This window comes from Astyanax mexicanus, chromosome 18 (assembly GCF_023375975.1).
Source record: "Astyanax mexicanus isolate ESR-SI-001 chromosome 18, AstMex3_surface, whole genome shotgun sequence".
Lineage (NCBI taxonomy): Eukaryota > Metazoa > Chordata > Actinopteri > Characiformes > Acestrorhamphidae > Astyanax > Astyanax mexicanus.
In genome coordinates, this window is record NC_064425.1 from 2848080 (window position 1) to 2871768 (window position 23689).

The window sequence follows — 23689 nt, forward strand, 5'->3', positions numbered from 1 at the left end:
GGTTTATAAACTTGTTCGTTGGCTGCTTTGTGGTCTATTCTGATGGAAAAGCTGCAGATCAGACCTGCAGAACGGTCAGGAGGAATTCTGGATCATTCCTCTTCACTAAACTGTTTCAGTTCAGCTATAATATTATGGGATATCTGGTGTGAATCTCTCTCTTGAGGTCATGATGCCACAGCATCTCAGTTGGGTTCAGGAGGTCAGGACTCTCCAGAAGGAGTATTTATTTATCTTCTTCTGTTGAAGTCGTTCGGTTGTTGATTTACTTCTATGTTTTGGGTCGTTGTCCTGCTGCATCATCCATCCTCTGTTGAGCTTCAGTTGGAGGACAGATGGTTTTAAGTTTTCCTGCAAAATGTCTTGGTAAACTTGGGAATTCATTATTCTGTTGATGACAAAAAAAAACGTCCAGGCCCAAACCATGATGCCCCCTTCACCATGTTTCACAGTTGGGATGAGGTTTTGATGATGGTGTGCTGTGCCTTTTTTCTCCACATATAGCGGTGTGTGTGTTTACCTTACAAACAACTCAATTTTGGTTTCATCTGTCCACAGTATATTTAGCCAGTACTGCAATAGTGGAACATCCAGGTGCTCTTATGCAAACTTCAAACGTGCAGCAGTGGCTTCCTCCGTAGTGTCCTCCCATGAACTATATTCTTGTTTAGTGTTTTCCTTATTGTAGATTCTGTGGAATCATTAGTGTCACCTTTATTTTCAACAGTGAGTTGTTCTTGAACTGGTACACAGTAATGGTCCTCATATTTTTGTGTCTATGTGTAGTGATTTGAGGTGGATAACCACCCATTCATGTAAAAACAATTCTTTACCAATTTAACGGTTCCTCACATTCATATCTCACATCTCCACCCATAGTTATGTATGAAGCAAAAGTGATTCTTCTCTGGCTTCACTAAAAAAACACTGTACTCTGCGTTAGGATGACTGACTGGTATTTAAAGTGGTCCTCACATTTTTCTTCTTCATTGACAGCAGTGAAGATGAGGTGCATTGTGCTCTGTTTCTCAGGAGGAATGAGAAGATGAAACCCAGTCAGCGCATGGCTGTGTAGTTGTAGAAATCTATAACATGAAACTTAAGAAACATTGGTAAAATGGTAACATGACACATGTAATACTCTAATAATAGAAGCTCAGTTTATTAATAGACTTAGTATCAGTGATATTGGATCCTAAGCATCTCTGCATTATTCAGAACACTCCTTCTGAAAAATCCAGTTTAAGACCAGCTTTTACTGGTAGATGGTTTTAGACGGGTTTTAGCTGATATTTGATGATAAAACTAGTCATACAGATAATAAATATCTCACGCTGGGAAGCTAGCTTGTTAATCAACTCTCAACTAGCATAGTGTATGTTATATTTGGCCTGTAATGTGTTGCTGGTCTTTGTGGTCAGCTAGTTTGGCCATGCTGATCATATTGGTAAACTTGCTTGGTCAGATTGATTTAGACCATCTAAATCATCAAAACCAGACCATGTAAGCCAACCAGCTTAGTCATTAGCTTAGCCAGCTTGATGTCAACCAGCTAAACATTCAAACCAGCTTAGTTTTGCTGGTCATGCTGGTTGACCAGAATGGTCTTGCTGGTCTTGCTGGTCAACCAGCTTAATCATATTGGATGTCTTGGTAAAACTTGACCTTACTGATGTAGACCAGCTACACAATCAAACCAGCTTAGACCATTGGAACCATCAAACCAGACCATGTTCAGAAATCAATATTTGGTGGAATAACCCTGGTTTTTAATCACAGTTTTTAGATGCATCTTGGCATCATGTTCTCCTCCACCAGTCTTACACACTGCTTTTGGATAACTATATGCTGCTTTACTCCTGGTGCAAAACTTAAAGCAGTTCAGCTTGGTTTAACGGTTTGATGGCTTGTGATCTTCCATCTTCCTCTTGATTATATTCCAGAGGTTTTCAATTTGGTAAAATAATAAGAAAGAAACTCATCACTTTTAAGTGGTCCTTTATTTTTTTCCAGAGCTGTATTTTTAAAGAGAATTTTCTCCCACTTTCTCTCTCATGTTTATTCAGTAGCCCCGCCTTGTCCCCGCCCCCTCCCACTCCTCCACCTCTCCAGTCTCCCGGGTATCTTCTGAAGGTTACACGGTGCGTAAACGCGCGCGCAGCGGCTCCGGCGCGGGACACGGCTACTGATACTTCCTGCGCGCGCTGCGCAGATGTACGGGCTTCGCTCCGGAGCGAGCACGAGCGCTTCAGCGGCCGGAAGCGATGCGAGCTCGCGGCTCGTGCGGAGGGGAGCAGGTTTGCGCGCGGGTTTTCTGTGGATCAGAATGAGCTGCCTGGTTTGGAGGGACTCGTTTTCGCTGGCGTGCTGCCTGGACGCTCGTGCACCGGTACGGAGTGCGTCCAGAAGCGAGTAGCGCGTGCTCCAGCTGATCCCGCTGTTCCAGCTGTGCACGGAGAGCTTCAACCACTGGAGGAGGAGGAGGAGGACAGTGGATGTAAATGGCGCACAAGTGAATTCCTGTGATCCTTTAATGAAAGTTGTGAAGCTGTAAAGGTAAGAGATCTGGTTATTATTGATTATTAGAATAATGATGATTAGAAATATGATGATCAGTAAGATGAAAGGACTTGACTGGTTCTAGACTGCTTTGCTTGGGTGGGCATGTTGATTTTTAGCCAGAGTTACTGTATATTCAAACTTATATGTAAAGCATAATAATTGAATACTTATATAACTTGGGTAAATTAAATTTATACTAAACTTTGTGATGTGAAAAAGTATCTAGATTTAGGTGGAGAATATAATATTCAAAAGTGGAAATAGGAATAAGTGAGAATACAAATATGATTAGTACATTAAAATATAAAGAAAACTGTTGTTTTATGGGTTATTCTTCAGCTGAATTTCAACAGAAATTTCGCTTTTTACAGATTGTTTCTACAGTATAAACTACATTTTTATACTAAAAGAAATAGAGGAAATTAACTTTAATGGAAAAATCTGGTTAAGGATTGTAGGAATTTTCTGTTTATGTAATGGAAAATGTACTGGTACAATCCGGTACAGTTTTTTGATAAATAAATTTGTACAGTAGAAAAAATAATGTAAAGATTACAAGCACACATTAATAAATATAATAAATGTTATATATTTTTTTAATGAACTACTATACTCCTTTACAAAGTGGCAAACTACTTCTGCCTTGCAAAGAGAAAGTCCTGCATTTAATTGCTAATTTAAAAGGCTTGTAACTAACAAACAAACAAGTTACATTTAACATATATACTTCCGAAAGAAGTGTTTATTTCACTCTTATATATATATATATATCCCTGCCTCTCATGTTCAAACTGACAGGACCTTCTCCAAACTGTCTGCCACTTTTATATAGACTCAAACAGCCAATCAGAAATAAGCAAAATGGGTTTTCATGATTGGTTCAAAGATTTGTTCAGAGATCATTTTAAAAAGTAGTCATTTCTCGCATTGCACATGGGGGGAGCAAAGCCAAAAACAATATTTAGGGGGGAGGCAATGCCCCCCTCAGCCCCCTCCAGAACCAGCCCTGACAAGGGGAACTAAATACTGTTTATATGGAGTTATTAAGCTATTTTGTGCATATTTCGGACTTTATGATCATTTGGCAAATTTGCAATAAAAGCAGCTCCTTACTTTTCTCTACGTTGCGGAAAAGCTATGTGTGTACCTCTGCATATTAACGTGTGTGCACAAGCATGTATGTATGTGTGTGTTTTTAAGCATGTGCTTGTGTGTGCATATGTGAGTGTGTGTTTGAGAAGGAGAGATAGAGGGATAGAGGGATATATAGAGAAAGAGAGAGAGAGTAAGAGAGCAGGGGAAGGACAGTGCTTGTGTCCTGTATCCAGTTTCATTTGTAGTTTGTCTATTTTCAGTACAGGCTATTTTCAGAAAGCATGAATGAGCTACAGTATTATAATCCAACAACCAAACCAATTTCCTAAAGTTCCAGACCTCTATTTCCTCCCTATTCCAGATAAAACACAGCTCATATATTTAAGACTCTTCTAAATAGGACAGATGAGCTTCATTTTCTCCAGTGCATGTAGGTCTTGGGACAGGCTGACTTCCAGGCAGCTACTTTTCACACGTTTTTATTTAGGGACCAAGAGTGTTAAACACAGTGCTCCACTTGCAAAGTAAAGTAATGAAATCAGATTATTTACATGCTTACAGTGCATTTATATTAACTGCTGCGAGAAAAATGGTTGGAGATATTTGTCCATAATGTCCAGGAAACATAGGAGTCATTTTTTTCTGCTGACCCTGGAAAGGATGCAGTGATAAAACAGATTGAAACACCAGGGGAGGGGATGTTATGGTGCTTTTTCTTTTTTTTGCACTAGTGATACAGGATATAGCTGAGCTTATGCGTGCACAGTGTGTGTGTATATATATCACTGCTGTCCAATAAAAACATACAGGAGTTGGAGAATTAAACTGAAACACCTGGTTTTAGAGCACAATAATTGATTGTGGTGACGGACAGTTCTGGTGGAAACAGTAGAGTTGAGGTGCACATTGAATCCTGCGTGATTTGATCAGCCGTGGTTTTATGTTTTTCGAGTACAATCCGGGTTAGCACCCGAACATCCCTTTCAGACAGCTTCCTCTTACAGCGTCCACAGTTAATCCTGTTGGATGTGGTTGGTCCTTCTTGGTGGTATGCTGACGTTACCCTGGATACTGTGGCTCTTGATGCATCACAAAGACTTGCTGTCTTGGTCACAGATGCTCCAGCAAGACGTGCCCCAACAATTTGTCCTCTTTTGAACTCTGGTATGTCACCCATAATGTTATAGTGTGCATTGCAGTATTTTGAGCAAAACTGTGCTCTTACCCTGCTAATTGAACCTTCACACTCTGCTCTTACTGGTGCAATGTGCGATTAATGAAGATCTCTACATATAACATTGGACTTACCTTTGTCTGCAGCACACATTCACTGTGGCATCGTTTCCACAAACGTCTGCAATGTCACAACATTTATTTTTGTCCAGAACTGCATTATTTTTTATTTTTAAGATCTTGTAGTGATAATGGAAGATGCTCAAAGGCTTCTCCAGTACATCCCAAAGATTCTCAATGAGGTTAAGATCTGGACTCTGTGGTGAACTCTCTCTCAATACATGTGTGAAAATGATGATCTCATGCTCCCTGAACCTCCATGCTCTCTTTCACAATTCCAGCACCATGAATCCTGACATTGTTCATCTTGTTATATACCCATGTTCATCAGGGAAGAAAAAATTAATCCATTGATGGAATAACCTGGTCTATATTCAGTATATTCAGGTAGAGTCAGCTGACCTCATTCTTTCAGCACATACTGTTGCTGAACCTAAACCTGCAGCATTAGACCAACTGCTTCAACCCTAGATCATAGCTCCACCTTCATAGGCTTGTGCAGTAGGCACTAGACATGATGGGAGCATCACTTCACCTGCTTCTCTTCTTACCATAATGCGTCATCACTCTGGAACAGGGTAAATCGAGACTCATCAGACCTTTTTTGCCAGTAAGCCTAATTGATAAATGTTTTTCTTAAGGCTACACAGTTATTTTTAGTCTTAATCCATTAAGTTTCCTTCACATTGTGTGTGTGTGTGGTAATGCTCTTACTTTCACTATTAACCCAATAACATGTAGGTGATGCAAAAGCCTTTTTTCTGCAGTAAAATAAGCTTTGAAATCTCCTACAGGACACTTGGAGATGCTGCCTGTTCACTTTCTCTCTACTCCACTATCAATCAACCCAAATTCTGCAGGTTTAAAAAACAGACGTAAAATCTAGACAAACATAACCCGAAGTTAAAGGTTTTGTGACAAAGGGTCTGACTAGGGTGCCAGATAGACGTTTTATTAGTAATAGGATCAGCCAATCAGAGCGCACCTCCTCCTGTGCATGCATGTGAATGATGCATGCACCTTTAATATTCTAGAGAGTTTTGGGGAGAGGTTGCCATCTTTCACTGCTTTGTACATATTATTTGTTAGAAGTTTATTACTTATCTTGTGTCTTGTGTGCGTCCAGAAACGTGAGTACACTTGCTTATTTAGTGTTTTTATGCTGTCTGGTGTATTATAGGCAGGATTTATGTTTAAACCTTGCTTCATTTAAATCGCGGAGGTAATTTTCTACCCGCGAGGTTGCAGTGCTTAATGTTTATCTGATGTCTTCATATTGTGCATATTCATGCTTATGGTGTTAATGTATGTGTAAAATGGTTATTTGTTATCTTTATTTAGTAAGTTATGATGGGAAACAGTGGCATTTCTGACTTATTCTTAACTAGTAAATGTAGCATTTGGTATTTAGCTTAGGTCAGGCTATTTCATATTTGTTTGTAAGCTACAGAATATACTGATGCTAATTTCTTTATTATTGTATTATGGAGTAATTTCTCCTTTGTTATTTGTTTCCTTTTCTTTCAGAAAACCACACACACACACATACACACACATAATTGATACAATTACTGTACTACTAGTGATTTATTATTTATAATAAATCTCCAATAACCCCCCTGTAACATCTTCGTGTGCATTCTTACCGATGCCCCTCAGTGGCCACAACTTTCCTCAAACAACTTTTTATTCATCATAACAGGTTTGGAGGACGTGAACTGTTTGATTTGTATTGAGGAAAATGTTGATTTTAAAATAAAGTTGAAATGAACGAAAGAGCAAATTTTATGATTTTATTCATTATATTTTGACATTAGCAGATTTACTCAAAGCTTTTTATGTAATGCTTGAATATAAACCCTCAAGATTAAGTGGTGTAATGTCAGGCAGAAAATTTACCAAAACCATATCCATATCCATTAAAACATATCCAATGGTTCTAGCGCTGCTACTTACTGCATCAGATAGAGTTAAATAGAGTTAAATAACAGCTGACACATAATCACCCATGATGTAATCACCCAATGGGAGGCTTCTATCTGTTTATTTGATCATTCCAGGAGATTTAGACCAATAGAAATGCTCTAAAATTACTTGCGAAACTCCTATTTTACATTGACACCTGTTTAAAATTAAGCACATTTTGGCATTCCCCTGTAAAATAAAGAATAAGCTGTTTGTACACTGGTGTGGTTTATAGCAGAGCTTATGCATGCAATGCATATTGTATATACTACCCTGACATTTGGGTTTGACAAGAAATATTTATTTCTAGGTATTTACGTCTGGATCTAATTCAGTTTTAGAAGATATCACCGTCTGTCTAAACCTACCCATTGTTCTTTTGAGCAAAAGTATTGGAACATATGATTTTCAGATTTGTTTTGTTGCCCAGCTGTGTCCTAATACATTGATTACTCAATCAATAAATAGTGCCGAATTTCTGAACGCTCAGTTTCAGATTTTGGTTTTGCCTGTGCAGACTGTGCATTAAAGTCTATGGGTGAAAATCAAGCAATTGTAAAGCTAAGAGAGAATTTCCTGAAGAAGAAAGTCGTCACTGGTGTACTGAGCAACAGATGTTGAACAGATAGACCAAGGAAAACAAGAGCTTTTGATGACAGAAACATTGTGAGTGTTGTAAAAAAAGACCCAAAAACAACTTTTAATAACATTAGAAACAACAACCAGAGGACAGAAGTGGTGGTAACACAATTTATTGTTCACAGAAGACAGAAACAAATCTACACAGCCTTCACTAGAAAAGCTAGGCTGGAATTGGGCAAGAAGTACAGAGACAAGCTTTAGAAATTCTGGAACAAACATTAAACTTTACTAACGTGATAAGAAATACTAAAGTTTAGAAAAGGAAACGATCTGCTCAGACTTTGCTTTTTACATTTGGGTCCAATCCTTGATCATCCCGTGACAATTTCAGATATATTTGGATTTTTGGATTTTTTAAGTACTGCTGATTTTCAATCATATATTTTTTAATAAAACAAAAAGGCAGCAATAGTTAACAACATACCAGTGAAAAGGGCAAAACGGGGTCATACTTGGGTAATCAAGCAGGAAAAAGGTGGCAAAAGGAGTCAAAAAGTCAAAATACAAAAATAGATCGGCAACGGTAAACAAACTAAACAGAGGGATAGGCAAGAGAGTAGTAAAAAAACACAAAACAGGTCGTAACAAAATAAAACAACAAAAGAAATGCATCGAAGAAGAGCTAGCAAACTAGATTCGATACTCGGCAAAGAGCTAAGCAAACAGATGGGGTATGTATACTATAACAGACCAGGTTAGAGCAATCAGAAGCAGGGGGAGCAGGAACACCGTAGCGTCAGGAAGGTCCGGAAGTTCCAGTGTGAGTGCATGAGTCTTTGATATGGGAATTAGAGTCCAGAACAGCCAGACGTAAGGACAGCGTAAGGACTGGCAGTAGTGACATAAATCTAATAAATATATATATATATGGTTTTAAAATAATGTATACTATAACATATAATATGAGTTAGAAAGCCATAAACAATGTAAGAACATAAAATTAATTTATGAAATAAATAATGCATATGTGGCTAGACACAGTATTTAGCCTGGTTATGATCTTGGGCTCAGCAAACAGATGGGGGTATTTATACTAGAACAGACCAGGTGAGAGCAATCAGAAGCAGGGGGAGCAGGAACATCGTAGCGTCAGGAAGGTCCAGTGTGAGTGCATGATGTGAATTGGAGTCTTTGACGTGGGAATTAGAGTCCAGAACCGCTGGACTGACAGCATAAGGACTGACAGAAGTAACATAAATCTAATAAATATATATATATATGGTTTTAAAAGAATGTATACTATAACATATAATATGAGTTAGAAAGCCATAAACAATGTAAGAACATAAAATTAATTTATGAAATAAATAATGCATATGTGGCTAGACACAGTATTTAGCCTGGTTATGATCTCGGGCTCCACTTGAAAGGTTTCCTATAATTAATTCATAAGTTTACAGCAATGAAGCGACACTACAAGCTGCCCTTTTTAACCTCAGGTCGATACAGAGACGAGCTCTCCCGGCCGCAGAACATGTCCTGCTGCTGTTCAGCGATCGCAGAGCTTGTATCTCCTCCCGGCCATCTCGTTTTCCTCCTCCCTCTAATGCATCTACACATTACCCACCGACCGGTCTGTAGAGCAAGGTGTCAAGGTCACCTGCCGCACGGAGGAAAATGGCTTTAAATGACAGTGTCCTGTTTTATCAGTGATGTCCCCCTGTCTCCGTCTCTGTGTCTTCTGAGAAAACAGAATTCTGCATCTACTGATGTGCTTCCATTTGCGGTCAGAGTGAGATAGAGTTCAGAGGCTCCGGTCTGTTAGATACAGGTAAATTATTTAAATTCACATAAGAACACTGTATTAAAAACACTGAGAAATATACAGCAACATGCTGGCAGCAGTTGGAAGTAGTGCTGGGCGATATGGGAAAAATCATGTATCACGATATGGAATTTTTTATATCACGATAACGATATATATCATGATATACCACATTTCAGTATGCTTTCAGTTATTCTTCAAAAAAAAATATGACTAAATAATATAATTGCTTACTTACTTATTATATTTATTTATAAATAAATTAACAAACATGAAAATGAGGGTATTCAATCTGTAATTTCAGTTTGTTTTAGTTTTTTCTTTTAATTACTGTTTTTATTAGTTTCAGTTAAGGAGAACTTTCACTTTCAGTTTCAAACATGCAGATGAGCTCTCCGCACCCGATTAAAAAATCACACAGTGTCGGTCTGGCTTAAAATAGTCAGATACAGCTATTAAATGAATAAATCAACATTCATTTAAAAGACCAGTGAGAAGTTCTGTATGCTAAATAACAAAGAAGGCAGCAACAGGCTAGAAGCTAATAAGCCAATAACAACATTTAATAAAAACAGAAAAATAGATATAAAATAGGGAAAAAAATCAGCTAAACCAAGCTCAAAATGCTAAAAGAAATATAATCTAACAAATTTTAAAAGAGCAAAAAATAGTGAAATAGTGAACACAGGTACAAAAAAAAAAAATAATAATAATATAAATAAAAAAAACCCCCGCAAATATCCCAAAGTGAATAAACTGCGTCTGGGCAATAAAACAAAACAAAGTAATAACAAAAAAATAACAAATGCAAAGAAATGAACAAAAACAACAATTTAAGAGCCAATAAAGTTGTACTAATCATAAAGCAGTAACTTAAAGACAGAATATAAAGCTTTACCAGCGCTGTGAGACGCAACACCTATAAAACAGAAGGAGCAGTGGCAGCGTGGCGGTTCCAGTGAAATAATTAAAATTATAATTTAAATTATTATATGGCTGTGATACCATATACTGCCATATAATCTGACGACGTATTAGGGTATGAAAAACTTTGAAAAACCGCCCAACCCTAATTTGCATGAATGATTGATGAAATTACTGTAGAAACGATAGGGTATTTCCACGATATTTATCGTCACATCGCACAGCACTAGTTGGAAATTTGCTGTGCATATAAAATACTGTTTATAATGTTTATCACACTAATCTTCACTGTACTTTAATTACTATCACAATATAGCAATATAGCAAATTTGTACTTTGGACTTCATGTTGCTTCTACTGCCTCACTCCTTTATACTGTGTATTTATCTTAATTTATATCTAATATTATTTTATTTTTATTCTATTTTATTCCTCATGTACGATATGTAATGCGAAATGACAATACAATCTGCTTGAATTCTTGAATAATAGCCTGCTATATTTTTATAACAGAAAGTATTACACTACTTTAAAACATTTTAACATATGAAAAAAGTACAAAGGCTAACTAAATTAGTATACAGTAAAATTACATTTTTCTCTTAAATTACATTTGTTGTATAATTTTCAAAATAAAAAAAAAAGATTAGGATTATAACTATTACTTATTTTCAGTAGTAATTTATCATTTTATTGGGATTTGTCATCAGCTATTAAGAAAACATGCAGTTCAAGTTCAAGAGCTTCAGACAGTATTTCCTTACTAGAACTCGGGTGTGGCCTCTGTCTCCACCTGCTGCTTATTTATGTTACTCCTACCACAAACTCATAACGATATCAAGTAAATGTAGTCAGATAATTAAAAAAAACATTAATGTATAAGTAATTTTGGTATTGATTTGCTTACAAGCTAAGAAACACTTTAGCGTTCTAGCTCACCAGCCTTCTAATCATTCCCACCTGGTGCTCTTAGTATAAATAGCCCCCTGTGTCAGTTGCTTGTTGCCCGTTATTGAATCTATTTTCATATTTCTTTTACCCCACCTTTACTTTGCTCTCATCTTTTTGTTATCTACCCTTTTTTTATGAGTTTGACCACTCTCACATATGAAAATGTACACACAAAAAGCATAACATATTAACATTACGATTTTAAATGGACCTTTAATGACACATTTTGCTGGGCTGAAATGAGTGAGCTGCACAGTACTCCAAATCCAGGTGAAATGCTAATGCTAACATTGTCATATTAGCGTATTTGCGCAAACCAAAGATATTATACACACTATTTTAATCATATATATATGAAAATCCCTATATGATAAACTCTAGTCACAAGTACTGTGAGAGATACCTGATGATGACTCACTTCTTCAACTTCTTCTTGAACAAAATCCCATCTTTAAACCTAATATTGTCTTATCTTCTCATCTTCCTGGCTCTCCGAACTTTTCTTCAGTAATGATATTCTTTGTGAAGATGACCCCAGAACTACTGGAAGTGATAAGGAAGGAAAGTCGCCTCTTCATGAATTGCTAAAGGGGCTTATCTAGATGGTGTCTGGGAAGCTGTCAGCGGACTAAACTCAGCGAGAGTCTGAAAAACACCAAGATCATTGTCTGCGAGTTTAAATGCATTGAAGACATATAGATAGCTTTGCCTAGGGAGCCAAGTTTTCGCATTATCATGATCATCTCAGCACAAAGCAGAAGCTTCTGTTTTCTATTTGCATCTTTGTGGAAATCACTGTGGTTCACTTATCTCCCTGTGTGCTGTACGGGTGAAGAGCATCTATAAACTGACAGATCAATTTATTATGTGAATGGATGCATGCAGCTCATTCTCATAATTGTGTCTACAGAGCGTAAAGATGTCTTTCATGTAAGACAGAGAGTGAAGATGAGTTCAGGGCTTTTGCCTGCAGGCAGAGCCTTTGGATCTTTTCGGTGTGGTTGAAGAGATCTGACTCTAATGTAGAGCTGCGTTTCTCACCCTCGGCTAAATGTCGGGAGTGGATTACACGAGTCGGTTTCCACACGGAGGAAACTGCCTGTTGTTTTACCTAAATAAATGTCTTATATGTATATTCTCCAGCCCTAAAAATAGAAATGCATACAGTTTAAAAGTGGAAAAAATGAAGAGATCACTTCATTTTCTGAATTAGTTTCTCTAATTTTGCTTTATTTATAGGTTTATGTTTGAGTAAAATGAACATTGTTGTTTTATTCTATAAACTACAGACAACATTTCTCCTAAATTCCAAATAAAAGTATTGTCATTTAGAGCATGAAAGATGCAGAGCTTTCAGACCTCAAATAATGCAAATAAACAAGTTCATATTCATAAAGTTTTAAGAGTTCAGAAATCAATATTTAATAGAATAACTCTGGTTTTTAATCACAGTTTTCATGCATCTTGGAATCATGTTTTCCTCCACCAGTCTTACACACTGCTTTTGGATAGATAACTTTATGCCGCCACTCCTGGTGCCAAAATTTAAGCAGTTTAGAGGTTCCAGAGGTTTTAAATTTGGTAAAATTAAATAAACTTATTAAGTGGTCTCTTATTTTTTTCTCCAGAGTTGTAGGACTTAATGTAGCATAACTTTGTGCACTAGTGTGGCATAAAAACTCTTGAACAGTTTCATGGTCTTTTGCTGTGATTTTTAGTAACTCAGTGACTCGTCTCTCAAACGTGAATCTACCACAGGTTTACTGCTTCTGTTGGCTGATTGCACTATGATGTGTAGCCCCACTGATTCCCATATGTTTTAATTGCAAAACAGTCCAATGTGCTTAGTGTCTAATTCCATCTAATCTAACTCACAGACACTGTCTCCTTAGGTAAAGAGCTTACAGCTCTGTTTAAACCAGCTAGTTAAAATGAGCTATCTTGTATAAGTAACTACAGGTTTAAATTGGATCTCCGGTTGATTCTGCGTTTTACCAAGACCTTAAATATACACTAGGGAAGCACAGTTTGACAAGGTAGCACAATTTGACAGAACACCAGTCAAAGCGGGTGCTGTTAGCATCAGATTTTATGATATAGAGAGTATATAGACTCTGGGGCTTTAACATGGTGAAACTGCCCAAGTAACGAGTTATCAAGTCTGAGGTAAGAGTTTAGTAGCTTTAGTTTAGCTAAAAAAAGCTATCGACGCAGAAACTCTGACGTTAAGGGAAGTTTAAGGGTTAACTTTGCTAGCACTCAGCACTCAAAAAAATAATTTTGTCCTTTGACTTTTAGAGCTGAAAAATTGACTGTGGGGAAGTAAAGGCAGGTAGCGTTCTTTGCTGCAATGCAAATGTTAGCCAATCAGAATCGATATGTTTGCATGTATGAATATTCATGAGCAAGATCTGAAATCCTGTCCTTCTTCAGAGACCACTTATCCAGTGAACTAAAGCAGGGTTATACAGAAACATTCGTTCACAGCATTCATTCATTCAGACCACAACTAGACCATACCTGTCAAGTTTTAGATTTAAAAATAAGGGATATTTTCCTCTGTCCGCTTAAAGCCGTCCCACCAGCCCAACGAAGGTTCAGTATCTCTTACATTTTAAAACAGGTTTACAAAAAATCTAAAATAACCACATGTGAACCATTTACACACTACAATTAGATTATCAGAATCTGAACATGTTGTGGACATTCCTACATATGTCATTCTTTTAATACAGCCAAATTAAAAACCCTTTTCTATATCTTTTTTTTATTTAAGATTTCATGTCTTTTTTGTAATAAATGCACTCTTTTATATGATATATTTTTTATTTATTTAATGGATTTAAAATTGAACAAAGAGTGCACAAATTCTGCAAAATGACTGTTGGTGACCTAAAAATGGTATTATGAGCTTTTACTAAAAGGACATGGACCAGATATATTCCATCAGTAAAAAATAGTCCTAAGGGACCTACACAATAATTTTTAATTAATACTTCTTCCTTTTGATCACTCCACCCCTGATCAGTTCAGTTAATTTCGGTCCTCTCCACATTTCTAGTTAAACTGAGTCACAAGCTGTAATCTTTTTTATTTTAAAAGGTTTAATCTGTGTGTTTTATTTCGGAGTCTTTTTAAGCAGCTATCAGAAAAATCTCACAGTTTCCATGATTAGACTACCGTTACCTTTCTTTAAGAAAAATCGCTGCATGTATGTTTTAACATCAGCAGCTCCGACTAGCTGCCTGAACTCACAGCGAGGAGGGCGGGGCTTCCCCACACTGACCCTCCTTGCAAGCTGATTGGCTGTTTCTCCTGAAAGGCGGGACTTTCTCCTTGAACCGGCTCCACGATTGGTTAAGAGACACCGAGCGGTCAGTGCCCTGTATCCTCAATAATATATATTTTTTTATTCTAATAAACTACGGGAAATTTACGGGAAAATACTAATACGGGAGGACGGCGGGAAAGAGGAGTAAAATACGGTAGTTTCCCGGCCAAAACGGGAGACTTGACAGGTATGCTAGACATTTTAAAATGAATGAAAAAACGATGGAATGAGACTTTTAAAAAAAAGATGTATCTGTTGTTTTTTATCTATTAAGTCTTAAAGATAGAAAGTTCAAGAGAAGTAGCATAAAAGTTTTTTGCATGGGGCTTTTTATTGTTTTCTTTTTTAGCTGTCACTGTAAATGGGTTCAGTGTAAGGCCACTTTTATTCCGGTTGTGGCTGTTCTTTAAGAGTGTACACACACTGGGTGAACTGTGCTTTTCCTGAGCTTGTTTTCCTCCAGTGTTTAATCCATCTGGCTAACGTGATCGCTCTGCATCGTGTCCGAGACTCTTGAAGTGGCGGCTCAGACACGGCTCAGGTGAACTCGGCTCAGTTCACACCTGGGCTGCATTTCAAAGCTTAGAAGACCTTTCCAGAGTGAAGGATTCTTTGTAGACGGCCAAGAGATGCAACCTACTTTCAGGGCATTTTGAGGACACAACTGATGTATCCTTCCAAGTCCAGGGTAACACACAGTTCTCTACACATGTAGAATGTGAAAGTGAAAGTAGCACCATGTAAAAAGTAGAAAATAAGGCTGCACGATATATTGTTTAAGCATCGTCAACATGATGTACATCACTGGGGTTCAGCTCCCAAACCTTTTGGATTTATACAACAACTGCTGCCTGAGGTAATGCCAAAAGCATCATGAAGGACGCGTCCCATCCAAGCCATTCCCTGTTCTCACATCTGCCGAGTGGAAGGAGGCTCAGAAGCTTGAAGCCCAGAACCAGCCGGTTCCAAACAGTTTCTTCCCCCAGGCAACCAGGCTGCTGAACAGCCAGTAGAACAGTGTTCTGCCCAATCATCCCAATGACACCCATACAAACTATGCACCCTGCACCTTACTTTAATTTACTTTACACTGCATCTATCAGACTTTCCCATATTATAAATAATTTTGCCCCCTAAACTTCCCACTCAACTCATTCCTTACCTGCACTTACTCTTTTACTACCGTACACCTGTACTCTGTGACGTGACAAAAAAATCTTGAATCTTGAATCTTGATGTGCGCATGCGCAATAGTCACTTAAGGCAATTAAATCAATGTTTTCATACACAGTGCAGTTTCTGTCCTCCCTCTGAACTAAAACACTGCACAATAAGTCTGACCAGTAAGAGGAAAAGTATCTGAAAAATACATTAAAAGTCCTGAACATTTCACATTAAAACAAACTAAGGGAAAGAGTGGGTTACAGTGACATTAAGGATGTGTTTGTGCTTTTAAATGAACACAGCAGTGAAGAAGAGGCACTTTTCTTCAACACTAATCGCTGTATTGTGATGATGCTCTGGCTCAGACCATTAAGCACAGTATAGTCACAGGTCAGCAGTTAAGTGAGGAAAGAGGGAAATTCATGCTTGAGTATAATATAAGACGATTAGACACGGTCTGAGTACAGCATTATAGAAAACTGGTGCTGTGATAATGCACCAGATTATAGTGTGCATTATCAATGAACGTCTATTTTCATAAATAAGGCACAATGGATTATAAGACTCATTATGCGACACTAGTAAGGAACAGGGGTATTCCTTCTTATTCAGCTAAGCTAAGTAATAGGGCTGTGAATCTTTGGGAATACCACAATTCAATTCAGAATCGATTCTTTGGTTCACGATTAGATTTTTTTTGGATTCTTTCAAATCGGTTGGATTTCTTTTTCTTCGTCCTCCATACTTTAGCGGCGCAACAACAAACACCTTAACACGACACTCTGTAGCCTAATAGGGAGAGGCAGTAAGAACAAAAACTTTCCCTGTCCTGTTGCTGCTGTCTCGCGACACTCACCTCCTGTCCCGCGGAGTTAAAGAGCTCTGCAGTACAGTTAAAAAGCTCCGCGTGACAGTATCTGAGCTCTGCGGTACAGTTAAAAAGCTCTGTGCGACAGTAGGTGAGCTCCGCGGTACAGTTAAAGCAGCATTAGCATTAGCAGCTAACTGTTATCACTAGTTGATGTTAGTGGCTAAAGCCGCCTGACAGCACTACTCTGAGGAACCTTGAGTGTTCCGGTAAGACAGGGCGATAACACAGTTTTAACACAGTAAACACGCAGACTACAGTCTGATATACTCCCCTCTGAACAGCAAAGGAGATAACTCTTAGTGAGGTTAGCAGCTAATGCTAATGCTGCTCTATTTATTTTCATTGCTGAAAATGTAGGCTATCCTCCTAGAACCTTTTTGAGGACATCACATTTGTCTTGGGTTGTCTTGACCGCAACACTAAATTTTGCTCTACAAGGGCCTGGTGTCCACTTATGAGGCCATTATACTGTCACCTAGTGGTGGCAGAGGAGTTTAAATGTCACTGTTTCGATTTTGTTCAAAAATTGTTGTTTCTACTTTTCTTTTGCACTCAGGCTGCAAAACAAATGCTGCTGTGTTTAGGCACACAATTAAGCTTTCTATCAAAATTTAATTTCTGTTTTATTGAAATATAATCCTAAAGTCCACATATGTGGACATCATTTTTTCAGCAGAAACTACATCATGTAATAAGATAATTATTTTTAGTTTAGTTTTTACACTAATCAGACACTAATTAGCCCAAATAGCAAAGAGAAAATGAGGTCTTATGAGGCAATAGCTAAATTACTAAATATGGATCATGATTATATTGTTTGTCTCAATAATTCAGCAGAAAATGATTGTTGAAGCCCAGCTTAATATGCTGAAATGAAATAAATGCATTTATTTTCCGTGTGCTATTTTAATCACGCATTAAAGCTGGAAGTGAGTTTGTGAGTTCACTCTCCTGCAATTTTCCACCTTCCATTTCTTAATTATAAAGATAATAATTGCTGAGCTCACAAATGTAGTGATTTTGCTTGACTGCACAGGATCCATAAGTGTGTGCTGAATATTAACTAAAGCCGCACTGTTTAATAAACCTGTATTCAGACGGTGTTCAGTGTTCAGGGCTTTATTGAGGCGTTTAGGAAGCAGCCAGGCTCTCTCTGCTCTTTGCTCTGTTTGTTATTCAGCATATGGTGCGAGGAACGAGGGAGCTGTGTTTTCGCCTGTGTTTCTTGGACATGGTACAGGGAGCACAGTCGGCGGGGGGGAGACTTCTGTCCCAGTTAGTTAAGGTACATGCACAGCTCAAACAAGCTTAGAAAGAACAATGAGAAGAACATGTGAGAGCCAGTCTTCCATAAACAGAGAAATGAAGCGAGACAGAACAAAGCCTGGGAGCGGCGGCTGTAGATACTTAAGGAAAATGGAGATTGATTATTTCGACAGTGTGCTATATTTTACACTCTTAACAATATTAATAATAAGGCAATAAGAGGGGTTTCTTTATGAAATAATTACTTTTTAAAAAATTTTATTTCCCATTTTCTTCCCAATCTACAAGGTTAATACCCAACCCACTCATTAGGACTCCTCCTATCACTACTGTTGCCCCCCCCCCCCCTCCCCAACACCGAGAGGGTTAACAAGACTAGCACGCACCTCCTCTAACACATGTGAAGTCAGGCTCCGCCTCTTTTCTAACTTTTGCTGAATAAATAGCATCACAGCGCTAATGCACAGAAAAAAGTGCAGCGACTCGGTTCTGATACATCAGCTCACAGATGCAGCCTTGTGCTGATCCACATCACCCTAGGAGTGATGAGGGGGAAAAAAGGAAGAGCGCCATCTACTGTCTGTACCCACCCACAGAGAGGACAATTATGCTCTCTCAGGGCTCCTGCAGCTGATGGCAATCTACATGAACAGGATTCGAACCAGCAATCTCCCGATCACAGAGGCAGCGCTTAGCCAGCTGGATGCAATAATTACTTGCCACACATCACATCACATTGACTGGTTTGTGTGCAGAGTGACTTATATTTGAATGGTAGAAGAATTTAGAATTGAACCCCAGTCTGCCACAGGTACACCAGACACAAAAGAGTTCAAAAGAGGACAAATTGTTGGTGCACGTCTTGCTGGAGCATCTGTGACCAAGACAGCAAGTCTTTGTGATGCATCAAGAGCCACGGTATCCAGGGTAACGTCAGCATACCACCAAGAAGCACCAACCACATCCAACAGGATTAACTGTGGACGCTGTAAGAGGAAGCTGTCTGAAAGGGATGTTCGGGCGCTAACCCGGATTGTATCCAAAAACATAAAACCACGGCTGATCAAATCACGCAGAATTCAATGTGCACCTCAACTCTACTGTTTCCACCAGAACTGTCCGTCACCACAATCAATTATTGTGCTCTAAATCCAGGTGTTTCAGTTTCATTGTCCAACCCCTGTACATATACATTATGATACGATGAAAACCTTAAAGCTAAAGTTTTGGGATTTAGTGCCCTCTCTGGTAGGAGTGGGTAATTGCACCGAGCATGCAGAAGAATCATTGTAAACTGAGTGGGTGTGATGAAGAGAGAGAGAGCTCAGTCAGAAACTTCACTCCTTCGTTTCTTTGGTTTTACTATGAGTGAATGAGCCACTGAGCTCTGAGTTTCCTCTTCTGAAGTCTCCATTGCTCCACCAGCCGCTCGCGTTCAGTAAAACTGAGCCAGATCCTCTTTTAGAGGCTGTACGTGTGACGTACGTACCATTGTTGGTACCATTAAACACAATATTTTATCCCTTCTCCCCTCAGGAATGCTTCGGCTTTCAGTTTAGAAACAAAATAATTCGGACCCCCACTTTAATTTAGATTGCAGAATATTCCTAGCATCCCCGTTTATCATGTGATCTCATATAAAAACATCTTCTCTCTGTGTTTTCAGGGCCTCTTCTGGGTCTTGTTTCCTCTCAGCTGATGGAAACCTTCAGAGATTATGCCTATAACCAGAGCTTCTTGGAAAATGGCCTCGACGGCTTCAACGCTACAGACGGAGGCAGGAAGCACCAGTATAATTACTACGCCATGCTCCTCACCCTGCTCATCTTCGTCATCGTCTTCGGAAACGTGCTGGTCTGCATGGCCGTGTCCAGAGAGAAAGCCCTGCAGACCACCACCAACTACCTGATCGTCAGCCTGGCCGTAGCTGACCTGCTGGTGGCGACGCTGGTGATGCCGTGGGTGGTGTATCTCGAGGTGAGTTTTAACATCCAGTTTAAGATTAAAATTAGGAATGGGATGAAGATTTAGATTAGGTTTTGGATTGAAGGTTAGGGTTAGATTAATGGTTATAATTATTTTTTTCCATTATATCATGAGGCTGAGAGGTAAAAACAGGGTTTAAGATTTAGATTAAAATTAGTATCAGTTAAAATTAGAGTTTGGTTGAAGTTAAAGTTGGGATTGGGTTTAAGATTTGAATTAGTTTTTGAAGTAAATTGAAGTTATGACTTAAGGGTGAAAGACTTGAATGAGTTAATTTAAAGGTAATTTAAAGATTTGGTTTAAGATTCAAATTTGGTTTTATGTTTAATGTTAGATTTAGGATTGGGTTTAAGATTCAGATTAGGGTTTTTGGATAATGATAAGGTTAGGATTGAGTTTAAGATTTAGATTTGGTTTTAAGTTAAATTTAGCTTTAGAATTGGTTTTAAGATTCAGATTTGGTTTTAATGTTTAAAGTTAGCTTTAGGTTTGGGCTTAAGATTCATATTTGATTTTAAGTTTAAGTTTACGTTTTTAGGATTTGGTGTGTTTAATCTTTAGGATTGGGTTTAAGATTTAAATTTGGTTTTGTGTTTGAAGTTCGCTTTAGGATTTGGTTTAAGATTCAGATTTGGTTTTATGTTTAAAGTTAGCTTTAGGATTGGGTTTACAATTCAGATTAGGTTTTATCTTTAACATTAACTTTAGAATTGGGTTGTAGATTTTAGGTTAGATTAGGTTTGGGCTGAGATTGAGATCGGATTTTAGTTTTGCATTAGGTTTGAATTAAATTTAAGGTTAAAATTTTAACAGTTTTAAAAGTTGAAGTTAGGATTGGGTTTATAGTTTTAGTTTTGAGTTGTAAAGGAGAGAATTAGGTTTAGTTTCGGGGTTAGATTTAATATCTTCTACAGATAATTTAGAGTTTTGTTTGATTTATTGTAAAATTCCATTACCTGTGATTTAGAGTTTTAGGTTATATCTACCAAATATTAATTATTAATTGTATTATATGTTGGATCATTGATCACTTTTGGTGTGAAATAAATCCTGTATTTTTAATATAACAATTCAAACTATCACAGAAATAATATATTAAACTTTTATTTCATCAGTGCATTGATATTTATAATTTTATTTATAAAAAAAAATTAATAAAAGATGATCATTTACAATACACCAACAGAGAGTCATCAAAATAAAGAGCAATCGACTGATTTTTATGTTAATCAAACTTGATTTTCACTCGGGAAAACATTGAGGGTGACCCTCATTTACTGTGTTGCTGAGCATTTTCAACATCAAAGGGATTGAAAACATTTAATAAGAAATTAGAAATAATATGGAACAAAAACAAAATACTAATTTTAAATCAACATTAAATATTTCCAAAATTTCATATGAATAAAATATATATGTCAAATAGAAAATTCTAAAAGACCATAAAAAACTAGTTGACACAAAAAGTAATAAAAAATATCAAATATAAAATAAATAAAAAGATAATAGTAAAAGTAAAGTCAAATAAGAATAATAAGAAATGATACAATGAATACATGCATGCATGTTTTATGTGTACATATGTAAAACATATAAAAATGTAAAATATATGAATTGTGACTATATTGTAGCTACGTCCATTATTATCATCATATTAATTAAAACAAATTGTAATAAATGTTTAAAACATATAAATAATGATAATTATTTGATTCTGCTCATACTTTCTTGAAATTATAAAATGTTCATAATGTGTTCCCTAAAGAATTGCAATCAAAAGGAAACTGCAGAGAGAGATTACTCTCGCGTACTCAATACATGACAATATACAGTATAACTCAATGCATAAAATATATAAAACACATTTTACTGATGTTTTTGTATCTGTATAGAAGAGCCGCTGAGAATCAGACAGCTCTCTCTCACAGGTGGAAAATGAAAGCTTTTCAAACCGTTTCTTTTTATGAGACGAGACATTTCTTCATTTTGTGTGCTGCTGCTGCTTTTGTAAATGACAGCAGATTATGAACAAAGCCTCAGTCAATATTCCATTAAAAACAAGCAGCGCCACTGCATAACATATTCACTCACATGTCTGGAAACACTGTCAGTCTGTCCGGCCTCAGAACAGAAGAATAACAGAGAGAGTGATGCTTTCAGACACTGGATTATATTATATATACTGTAGGAGTAGTTTAACACATTTTTCATTGATGTCCAAATACTGAATATACTGTCCTAATTATTGTACAGCCAATAGTACACCTTGGTACCACTTTAAAATAAGACTTCTTTATTAAAAAAAAAAAGCTTAAAAAGAGTTTATTAATTAGGTCAGGGGTGTCCAAACTTTTTTTGTTGGGGGCCAGAAGGAGAAATATATTTGAAGTCAGGGGCCACAGACTCTGTAATAAAACAAATAATGAAATATACCACTTTAAATAATACTTTTTCCTGATTATTTCATTTACACACCATTTTACTTGACTTATTATATTTAGCTATCTTTGACAGTGTTGTGTAAACTAAGATTTTTTAAATTGATGTTTCATTTCATGATGTCTCCTAATATTAAACTCCTTAATCACGGCAACTTTTAGACTCTTTGGCCCGTTTTTCTGCGCTAGAAATGCGCACTCTCTCCGCTTTTAGACTCTTTGCCCCGTTTTTCTGCGCTAGAAATGCGCACTCTCTCCACTTTTAGACTCTTTGCCCCATTTTTCTGCACTAGAAATGCGCACTCTCTCCGCTTTTAGACTCTTTGCCCCATTTTTCTGCACTAGAAATGTGCACTCTCTCTGCTTTTAGACTCTTTGCCCCGTTTTTCTGCGCTAGAAATGCACACTCTCTCCGCTTTTAGACTCTTTACCCCGTTTTTCTGTGCTAGAAATGCGCACTCTCTCCGCTTTTAGACTCTTTGCCCCGTTTTTTTTGCGCTAGAAATGCGCACCCTCTCCACTTTTAGACTCTTTGGCCCATTTTTCTGCACTAGAAATGCGCACTCTCTCCGCTTTTAGACTCTTTGCCCCATTTTTCTGCACTAGAAATGTGCACTCTCTCTGCTTTTAGACTCTTTGCCCCGTTTTTCTGCGCTAGAAATGCACACTCTCTCCGCTTTTAGACTCTTTACCCCGTTTTTCTGTGCTAGAAATGCGCACTCTCTCCGCTTTTAGACTCTTTGCCCCGTTTTTTTGCGCTAGAAATGCGCACCCTCTCCACTTTTAGACTCTTTGGCCCGTTTTTCTGCGCTAGAAATGCGCACTCTCTCCGCTTTTAGACTCTTTGCCCCGTTTTTCTGCGCTAGAAATGCGCACCCTCTCCACTTTTAGACTCTTTGTCCAGTTTTTCTGCGCTAGAAATGCACACCCTCTCCGCTTTTAGACTCTTTACCCCATTTTTCTGCGCTAGAAATGCGCACTCTCTCCGCTTTTAGACTCTTTGGCCCGTTTTTCTGCGCTAGAAATGCGCACTCTCTCCGCTTTTAGATTCTTTGCCCTGTTTTTATGCGCTAGAAATGCGCACCCTCTCCACTTTTAGACTCTTTGGCCCGTTTTTCTGCGCTAGAAATGCGCACCCTCTCCGCTTTTAGACTCTTTGGCACGTTTTTCTGCGCTAGAAATGTGCACCCTCTCCGCTTTTAGACTCTTTGCCCCGTTTTTCTGCGCTAGAAATGTGCACCCTCTCCGCTTTTAGACTCTTTACCCCGTTTTTCTGCGCTAGAAATGCGCACCCTCTCCACTTTTAGACTCTTGCCCCGTTTTTCTACGCTAGAAATGCGCACTCTCTCTGCTTTTAGACTCTTTGGCCCGTTTCTGACACCTAGCGTTCAAACTTTGAATCTCACATTATAAAAACCTGCTTAACAGCGAGCCAA

At 37.8% G+C, this 23689-nt stretch overlaps 1 protein-coding gene across 2 annotated transcripts in view; it reads left to right on the top strand.

Annotated features, from left to right (window-relative positions):
- The first annotated feature begins 2150 nt into the window (after positions 1 to 2150).
- The window catches only part of drd2a (dopamine receptor D2a), a 114911-nt gene continuing 93372 nt past the window's right edge, over positions 2151 to 23689 (top strand). For both annotated transcript variants that reach the window (XR_007425335.1, XM_022675103.2), the window contains exons 1-2: positions 2151 to 2556; positions 19496 to 19806. Coding sequence is in view for 1 of the 2 variants with exons in the window: in XM_022675103.2 (XP_022530824.2) it covers positions 19528 to 19806 (279 nt within the window). In the remaining variant the exon portion in view is untranslated. The remainder of the gene's footprint in view (positions 2557 to 19495; positions 19807 to 23689) is intronic.